Here is a 10,337-nt window from a genome sequence, read left to right on the forward strand (position 1 = left end):
CTCCATCCATCCATCCATCCATCCATCCATCCATCCATCCATCCATCCATCCATCCATCCATCTCTTCTTCTATAGTAACAGATCCAGGAGGCAAACAGAGCGTCGTCATCATCGTACCAACATGTGCAACTTGCTCATGTGACTAAACTTCTGGCCTCTGAAGGAGACGGCACAGGAGGAGCATGCTCAGCCTGTTTGTGTCTCTCACGAGGAGAGAGGAGATATTCCTCTTCCCACCAACTCTCTCCAACTCCAGGGGCATCCAAGACATTCCAAACCAGAGAGGATATACCAACACAATATAGAATTTTAAACTGAATTTAATCCCTTCAGTGAGTTCTGCTCCAGATCCAGGGTCTCCACCCAGTAGGACATGACTGGAAATACAGAGAGAGGCATTCAGGGGAGTCCTAATCAGATGCTCAAACCTCCTCAGGTTCAACTCCTTTCGATGCCAAGAAGCAGCAGCTCTACTCCCAAGACCGTCCAGATGTTATAGGTCCTCAGCTTTTCTCAAAAGCTGAACCTGGCTACGTCTGAAAGGTGGCCAAGTTCTTGCATAAATCAAGAGTTTTAGACTGGCGGTGTTTTAGAACAGCAGCAATCCACTCACAATCAGTTTGGTCAGAATTAAACTCTGTTTCTCTAAACTGGGGTTGTTCAAAAAGCCATATACAACAGATAAGATGTTGTCTGTTTATAACCTTTCCATAGACCCCCACTTCAAAAGATCTAAACTATCCCTTTAAGTACATTTTACATCTTTTACCTGGTTTTATTTATTTAATTTACACTTACACTCTGCTACGTTTTAGTGGGAAACATCCATTTTTCTACCACTCTGCATTTACTTCACAATATTAATTTGATGAGATATAAAGATCAAGACTTTTTCACACACGTTATAAATTTATTAGACATTCAAACAACCGACTGTGACCCTAAAAACAATCAAAGATAAGATTTCCTCATTAAAACTTCTACTTTTTCTGTGGATCTCCGACATGGACAGTAAAGTAGTTCAAACTAGCACCACGAGCTACAACAACAACATGCTGCTGAGTGTTCATTCTGATGATTCACAATTAATGTCACACTGAGTGAATAATGCATCAGCCTGAGGGACTGAATTGGTGCTTTCACTGCTGTATGTACTTCAATGTAGCTTGTACTTTTCTGGAGTAGATTTTATTTTCCTTTATAAAGGATGCTTATTTTGTCACAATTTATATTTTAAAAAAAATTGCAGTATCTGTACTTTTAGTGCAGTAATCAAACACGGAAAAATTAAATGATGTGCTGTTCTTTATTCGAGGCTAACTTGACGTTTTCTACTTCACAGACATATTATTCTTATGCTTTATGATCAGACTCAGTGGAGCGTCTTCATGGAGGGCAGGGATTATTTTTGAAAGACAAATCTTGAGTACCGTACATGCCGCCGTACACGTTGCACCACCGTATAAGTTGCATCAGTCCAAATATGTGTAATAAAGTGGAAAAAAAACATAAATATGTTGCTTCGCTGTATACGTCACATCTATTATGTGTCACCGCTGACTACCCAGAAATGTGGGCCGGTGTTGTGCCAAAAATTGATTGGCGGGGGGCTGCAGCTGAGCGCCGCCTGTCCCGGAGGAACCATCCGATTCACTCCGAGGGTCGGTGATAAGAGGAAAATTACAAGATGGCATTGTCCAGCGTGTAGTGACCTGTCACTGAGAAATATTCCTCGGCTCTTACCTTGAAATAAGACTGCTCGTCAGCTTCTCCTCGGGGAGGAGAGCTCACCGGACGACAGGAGGTCGACTGCCGGGCCAAGCATTCTTAGCAAAGGTTGGTCATCTACACAACTTTCCTTGTTCGTTCTTCTAACAGTGCTATTAGCTCGCTGAAGAAAAATGGGAGCCGATTTCCCGCTCTTAACGTAATTTATACGGACCGGGTGGGGCCCACACAGCAGGTGGGCGTGGACTAAATTTTTCAGTGTAATGCTCCGCATAACGGGATAAACCCACTAAGCGACAGCTCTTAAAGGGCGAAGCCTATACGAAATAGAACAATTATTTGTTTGCTTGAAATTATAGTAAAGGTGTGTCTCAGTTGAACTTTTCTTTAATAAATGCACTTTAATGATCAAATCAGCTGAATTTCAGGTGGCACAGCAAAATGCAGCTGATTTGACGTTTGTTCCAGGAGTTCCGGAGCGAGACGAAGGTGGATTTTTCTGGCAAGCCAAGTGTCTCATTAATAGCCACTTTTACCTATTAATGAGACACTTGGCTTGCCATATTAATCGACCGCCCTCTAGTGGCTGAAAATGGTAGTGTTCAATATTTTCCATGTCAAAATGAATGAAATCGTCAGATCTCAGCCAAAAATTGGATTATAAATATGGGGGGAATACATCACTTCACAGTATAAAGCCCCCAGTATACTACGCACGTACCTCCGCAGGGCATGTCCGCGCAAAGCTCAATTTTTACGACCACACAATAAACTGCCCGGTGACAGACTGTTTTGTATGCGACACCAATGTATTAAGTTCCACTTCTTCATCCGTGATCTGGCCTTTTCTTTTTTTTTTTTTGCCAAGAGGCAAGCGATCTCTTCCTCCTCCATTGACGCCATGACTGAAATGGTGAGACATTGAGGAATTTATCACAAACTAATTAAAATCATTCCCAGCGTGGCTGCAGGAGTGTCTGGAGATTTCCTGTTGGGCTGATCTGTTGTGTGGGCTGCAGGGCCAGTGCTCCCTGTTTTTTTGTATTTTTTTTTAGAACATTTTATGAACAACATATAAACACAGAACACCGCTGCAGCTGAGACTACCAGCTCTCTCTTTTTTTATCGACCTGTCAATCAATCCAGTGGGTGTGTCAGCAAAGGACCAATCGGTGACCTCTATTTGTCCCGAAGGTAAATGCCCCTTGTCTGTGGAGCTGCTCTGCAGCCGCTCAGGATGTACGCTCAAGTATGAAGTCTCAACCCTCCGTGTACGTACGCACGTACCTCCGCGCAGACATACGTACGCGGGAGTATACTGGGAGCTTTAGTCGCAGGCATGCTAATTTATGCAAAAAAAACCTGTGACTTATTCAGCGAAAAATACGGTATAATTTTCCCAGATTTTACACATAGTCTATAGAGCAGAGGTGCAGAGTGTTTGTTAAAGCCCACCTATTAAAAATGGCTGCAGTTATACAAATAATAAAGTACAGAGGAAGAGCCGACCTGGGTTGCACTCACTTTATGTGTTGGGGGCGATGCTCAGCTACTACCACATCAAATTTTAGCTCATTCTCTGTAAGACTGGTTGAGTTATAGCTTTTTTGTTGTTATTTGTTTTCTAAGGTCTTAAAAGGTCTCAAGTTAATCTGCTGATTACCGTACTTCTCGAAAGTCTCATTAAAAGCTGTTCAGTGGCTCTTAAAATATTTTGCTAACACAGAGACACGGTTAATTTTAAGGAACTTTTGTGATCTGCTGGAGCTCAGAGTACATGTTTGTGGCCAGTCTCGGCTACTACCGTTCTAAATTTGAGCTCAATGTTTGTAAAATTACTTGAATTGTTTGTGTTGGCCAAGAGTTCTTTGTTGAAATCAGGTCTCTCTTGTAAATGAGTCCTCGAGGCTCAATGGGATTTACCTGTCTAAATAAAGGTTGATTGATTGAGTGCTTTGCTGTGGTGGCCATTTTGAATTGAGCTGACTCCAAGGTTAATCTGTTGGAAGTGTAGTGGAGAGTTTTATTCACCATGCAGCCTTCATGGGCTTCCTTTTAATTAAATAAAATGTCTGTGTAAGAGAAACGGCATGGATCAGAACTTTGTTTGATCAAATTTATAGAAGGCTTGAGTTACTCTGGACCAGGGGTCTGCAACCTGTGGCTCTGGGGCCACATGTGGCTCCTTGGACACTTTGCATTGTCTCTGAAGCTTTGACCAAAACTAATATGAAACTGACAAAACAAAAGGGCTCGTTTTGACAAATTTCCGGCCAACTATTTTACAAAAATGGAAAAGACAGCACTCACAAAAGGAGTAAAACATGTTAAAAGTGTTTAACGATTGATTTTTGTATTTAAAAATCAATTACAGCAAACTGCATAAAATGAGAACTCACAAAGGCATGTTTTATTTGTCATCAAAATTTGGAACAACTGTGTACATAATTGTCCTTTTTTATTTATATAAATGGTATTTTCTTTTGTCTTAAAATGTAAAAAACATCAATAAATGTTAACGATCATTAGATATTGTTAGTTTTATAATGTCACGTCTACTGGCCAGAAAGCCTCCTCCAAAAAACTTGAAGTCCACGGGCCACCACTGTGGCAGGGTTTGTGTCTCTGAACACATTTTATTCTCCCCCGTCACAGAGCAAAGAGGAGAAATTGGAAATACCATCCATCCGTCCGTTCATCCATCTGTTGAGGCTGGAGGAAAAAGAGGCTTCAGCTCTTTCCTCCAGCCTCAACATTGAAGTTTACAGCAAACCCACTCACACAGATCAGAACCTTCTGTTTGACACTGGAACACAAACTTTCTCTCGTCAGAACTTTACACCACCGGGCCGAACATGTCCCCACAATGATAGTAAAAAAGGAACAGGAACACATCCAAAAAATCTCTCCAAACTTGTGGATATCCCAACCGGGCCGTTGTCAAATCAGCAAACAAATCCAAAAAACACGCTGCAAATGCAAAAGCATTGTCGTCCCATATGTAGCTGGAGTATGTGGAAAACTCAAAAGGATTTTCTCCAAACACAACATCCTGGTGCATTTTAAACCCAACAGGACCTTCAGACAGAAGCTGGTCCATAAGAACAGAACCCCCAAACCCAAACAGAGCAGTGTGTCTGCAGGAATGTTCTGACCTCTAAACGACCTCTCCACAGACGCATGGCTCAGCACCAGAGATTTACCTCTTCAGCGGTCCGTCTACATCTTAAGGATAAGGGACACTGCTGAGGACCACCAGGTCCAGATGTTGGACAGAGAAGACAGATGCTTTGAGAGGGGGGTGAAGGAGGCCATTTACGTCAAATGAGAAAAAAAAAAACATCTTTAAACCAGAGAGGAGGTCTCAGATTTGAACTTTCAAAAACACATAATGCAAATTTAGGCCTGATTCCAGGTCAGCTCCACTCCAATCCACACCTTCATGCAGGTGACCCAAACATCAGTCTGTGAGCCAGACACACAAAGATCCTGACGAGCCTCCAATGAGTGGGGCGAGTAGTTCCAGTCTAGTCTGCATGTGAGTATTTAACCAGGCCTCTCGTGCAGTTTTATAAAACTTGGAACTCCACACACTCCAAACATTTTAGAACTGATAAAGTCGACCGGATGGGAAGCAAAACGTCTTCAGCTTCACAATACAAGTCCAGTTTATTTATTTATTTTACTTTTTTTACTTTTTGGGAGATATATCATGACCTGGATGACTGAGGATCTTCAAATCTTCAAACGCTCACTATTTAAATCCCTCAGCGACGGAGCACAACAGTGTACTGCTTGTTTAGAGAGCAAAGAGGCGGAAATGACTCTTTTGGTCATAAAAGTTGAAGACCCCTGCCCTGGACCATCGCTTTAGTTACGCTACTGTTGAAGAGCATGATGCACCTCTTCATTGTTGTTTTTATTCCATTTACTGTCCGCTATTTGTCAATTTTTTGCTTTTCTGCCAAGTGGCCCAGTGTCCCTTTTGTGTCCATCTGGTGAAGGCACACTCCTGAGTCTGCTGAATTAATTGTAGACATTGCTGCAAAATAAACCAGGAATTACTCACCATAGTTGTTTCTGTGATGGATCCAAAGCTGTTGATGAAGATGTTGCAGGTGACGTTGACCGGAGGGCCTGACAGAAGCAAACCGTCATGAAACATCACAATAATACCAATTTCCTTTAAAATTAGACTTCCCAAACCACTGACCCCGGCAAGGAGCAGAGCTTTTCTGTGGATCTGCTTCCTCCCTTCATACCGTGTTGTGTCTCGATTCGCTAACACGTCCAAGATAGTCAGAATAACGTTGCGTTGTCATTTCTAGCTCCCATTGGTGCAAGTCATCTGTTAGACCATTAAAGACTTAAATGTTTCACCGAGTCATTTCCAAACCTAATTATTTATTGAGCCTTCTTTAGTTAAGTTAATGTATTTGTAGAAAATCAGCTGGGATTCACCCCAGCTTGCAGTGACTGACAAGGATGTGGAGCAAGGATGAAATAAATATGAAATGTGACCGCAGAGGCTGAGGGTGAAGTCTGTCAGAGAGAATTTGCTGGCTTCACTCACAAGTGAGGCTCAAGATTGGACTGAAATAGGCCTGTGGGGTAACATGCCTTGGTGATTGCACTTTTCTGTCAGTATAAAATCTAATAGATTTTTTTTTTCTTCAAAAGCCCAAAGGCTGTAGGTCAATATAAAACCATAAGATTTTCTGGTACCACTTTACAATACAGCTCCCCTCATAGATGGCAAAAAAATAATTAATAGATACGTTATTAATTTCTCTATAATGTAGTGGACTAGGCCTGATGTAAAAACTGACCAGATGGACAGAAACTGTCATTTCATTGATTTGAATCCAGAAATACAGTTTGACCCATCCTGAGACTTTCTTTTTTGAATTAATCAAGTGGAAAAGACAATTCTCTATGATCATTACTATTTTACAAATGTTTGATAATCAAATTGTGTTAGTTCAAACAATGTTTACATGTTGAAGTGAACTACTCATTTTTATTTACTTAAACAGTAGTAATGATTTTTAGTCCTCAATTCAAAGTGAAATAAAGTTAGAATACGTTACAGAGTAATGATTCAATTTTTGATCGTCTGCTTTGAAGGGAGCAAATTTGTAAGTGTGTTAGAGTTCAGGTTTCGGTCAACTAAAAAGTTTACTGAAAAGAAATGTCATGTTTAACTTTTACAGCAAGATACCTGAGTAGAGACGCCACTAAGACTGGTTTTCTCCAACAATCTTTCTGTCTGTTCTTAAACAATCTTAATCTCTATCCTTGACTTTCCATAACACCTTACATCACAAACCACACCTCTGTTGGGGTCCATCGACCAATCAGAGGCTCTCAAACGAACCGGAAGTAGAGCCCATTTAAATATCGGCACTTCCTAGTTCAAGAGAGAGCAGATGAGGAGAGGAGTTCAGGAGTTTTGGAATCCAGAATGCAGAGAGTTTGGGAGTTCCTGAATGCAGAACGCGGGCATTCATGGATGCTGCTAAACCAATCAAGCTGAACCAGAGACGATTTTGGGAATTATAACTTCTGTTTGGATAACCTCGCACGACTCTCGAGGTATTTGGCTGTTCTCACTGAGACGCTGAACAGTGGTTGGAAGTGAGACTCCACGCCGGAACTGATCTATCTTCAGAAAAGGTAAAAGTCGACCTTCGCCAAAAGTGTACTGTTGGGACAAGCTGATTTCCGAAGGAGCGTGCACGTTCTGGTTAAAACAGACAAATTCCCTCACACATCTCTCTGTAAGATAAATCTCAATTTTCCATCTTTAAACTCTCCTTTCTGCTAGAAAATTAATCCAGATGTTTTCATTAATGTCTGTGGTGAAGCAACGGAAAATCATGGCCGTATGGTTTTCCTGGTTGTAAAGCTGATTAATTATGTTGTTGTTTTCATATTCTGCCAAATTAATGTAAATGTGTGATGTGTTAAACTTGATTCTGTTAATAAATGACCCACTCGCTTGGTGAGTCAAAGATAATTAACGTCTCACGTCCACATTTCTGTTAAATTCAAAGCACGACATCATCCAGTCCAGAAAGATGAGTGAACCCGTTTAATGTATGAATATATCTCAGGATATGTCATACTACATATTGGTGGCCCGTACGGGGATCGAACCCGCGACCTTGGCGTTATCAGCACCTACAATAAACACTTTATAAATCATTAATAACTGCTTATTATGCATTAATTAATGGTGACAGAGACAAAACCGACCAGTTTCTTGCCAAATAGTGATCCAAATCTGTTCACCTATATATTTCATCTAGAGTTGTTATATTAAACATTTCAGACTAAGTTGTGAGCACAATAAGCATTTGTATACCTATTTTTTTAGGATATAATTTTTTTTAGGATATTTATTGAAAAGTGGTACCAATTTTCTTTTTAAAGACATAGTTCTCACTGACCCATCTGGGGCTGATTTATACGACTCCCGTGCAGATTTTTAAACAAAGTGAGCAGCATTTATCTTTGTTTCGAGCGGTGCTTACCTTTGAAATTGGGTCTGATGCGAGCGTCGTAGCCAGACGTGCGTCCCATCAGTTTGTCCAAGAAGTCTGATGGAGAGGGGGCCTTGGGTGTCCTGCTGGGGAGCTTCATCTCCTTACAGAGCACGGACCTGCCAGGAAATGGGTCAGCCGCACTGTAAAATGGGCTTTTGCCCGTTTGTTGGATCAGCTTATTATTAAACAGTTTAATTAGTTTGGCAGACTACTGGTGGAGGTGCTGACACAAAACATAAATTAAAATTAGATTTTTTTTAAATGGCATCCACAAGAAAACAGATTTTCTTATCAAAGTGAAATAATTTTTGTGAAAAGAGATGGGCTGAGTTTGAGCAGTCACTGAAAAGTGCATTACGGCACGAGTTAGCCATTTTGTAGTTAAATTTTATTGTAATTTTGCATCAACTATGCACAAACTGGTTTGTGTTTCAGTAAAAAATACTACATTGCTGGAAATAGACCATAATGCATTGCGGTTTGAGCCAACACAGAAGGCTAAATAAGGTTGCTAGAAGCTGGTTACTGTGATTTTCAGATATTAATTAATACCAATATCTTCAACATGTCTCCTCCTTAGTCTCTTGCGCTGAGAAATAATAAGAAAACATAACCTAATCTCATATTAAAAACATTTAGGTCCAAATATGAAATGCTGTGAAGATATGTTTGTAATTCACAGCACAAATGACTCACACCCACATTTCAAAACTTAAGCTTTTTTTAATTGCTTTAACTTCATATTAAAACTTTTAGTCTGCACAGAAATGTTTTGTAAGTGATAATAATTTATAATTATAGTATAGAAAAGGTTCTTGTATAGCTACACTTGCAGTTCGTGTTTGCGTCAAACCAAAAATACCAAATACATGTAAATGAATTTTATTTGCGCTAATTATTTTCTCAACTTAAACTGGCAAAATAATCTTGTGAAACTTGTTAATGGGTAATCGTTGTCAATGTAAATATATATATATATATATATCCCATATCCCAAAATAAACTACTACTTACTACTTGTACTGTTAATGTTTATTTAAGCAACATATGACTGTAATTACATCATTCAGGTGTGAATTAACGCTACATTAACTAAAATTAAACAGCTGTTCGGTTGAGGAAACAGCAACAAGCTGAACAAACGGAGTCAAGTAAGGTTAATTTCAGCTAATGTAGAGTTCTTCCACACCAGTTTGAACTTTGTAGTTTTTGAGATACAGTAGTCCCGCGCTACTTCGCGGTTAGTTTTTCGTGGACTTGCTCTCTCGGTTTTTCAAAGTAAAATTGGACATAACACAAAATTGGATGATTGATGGATGAGCTGCACATTGGCATGGAATTTTTATTTAAAATAAATTATTTTATTTAGCACCTGCTACACTTGCATGCAGCCCACAACTGCAGATGAAGCTTCCTTCCATTGTGTCATATCTCCATTCTGCAGCGAAGTGGGCGTGGCCGAGAGTGCTGGCAAGTGGCAGATATCATGACATGCTGTGCTCTTTTAGAGCATTTAGAAATATTGTTTAGACTCTTTCAGGGATGAAGATGTTCACATCCTTGATGGAGAGGAACGATGGTTTGTGAAAAGAAATTGGACATCATTAAACAGGGGTGGAGGCCTCCGTGTCCCCCTCTTACAATGTTGTGATTGCTAGTATCACTCAACCCCCTGTGAATAGCAAGCAGCCATCAGTGTGCTAACGATCCATCGTTAGGCTGATGGTCCTCCTTGATCATGTGAGCAGCTGGTTTTGGTTGTCAGCAGCAAACTGGTTGATCCACTCTGAGAAGGTGCTATTTAAGAGACTGAGCTGAAAACAGCACCTCAGACTGAAGAAATCTTTTGAATGAAAGACGAAACGTTTCTACATTTTCTTTTTATGTCCATAGGACCAGATTGAACTTTTTTAGATTTTTCTACCTGGATTATTGAGCATGCATCAGGATATTGTTTAGAATATTGCAAGTGTGTGTGAAAGGTTTAAAACACCTATATATATATATATATATATATATATATACACATATATATATATATACACATATATATATATATA

General features: G+C 40.0%; 1 protein-coding gene across 1 annotated transcript in view; it reads right to left on the reverse strand.

Annotated features, from left to right (window-relative positions):
- Positions 1 to 8,374, reverse strand: part of glra4b (glycine receptor, alpha 4b) — a 21,685-nt gene extending 13,311 nt beyond the window's left edge. Inside the window, exons 1-2 of the mRNA XM_037687490.1 lie at positions 8,266 to 8,374; positions 5,799 to 5,866 (exon numbers count right to left, since the gene is read on the reverse strand). Of these exons, the coding sequence (XP_037543418.1) occupies positions 5,799 to 5,866; positions 8,266 to 8,374 (177 nt within the window). The remainder of the gene's footprint in view (positions 1 to 5,798; positions 5,867 to 8,265) is intronic.
- Between the last annotated feature and the right edge of the window lie 1,963 nt (positions 8,375 to 10,337).

Source organism: Nematolebias whitei, chromosome 14 (assembly GCF_014905685.2).
Source record: "Nematolebias whitei isolate Nwh7 chromosome 14, NemWhi1, whole genome shotgun sequence".
Lineage (NCBI taxonomy): Eukaryota > Metazoa > Chordata > Actinopteri > Cyprinodontiformes > Rivulidae > Nematolebias > Nematolebias whitei.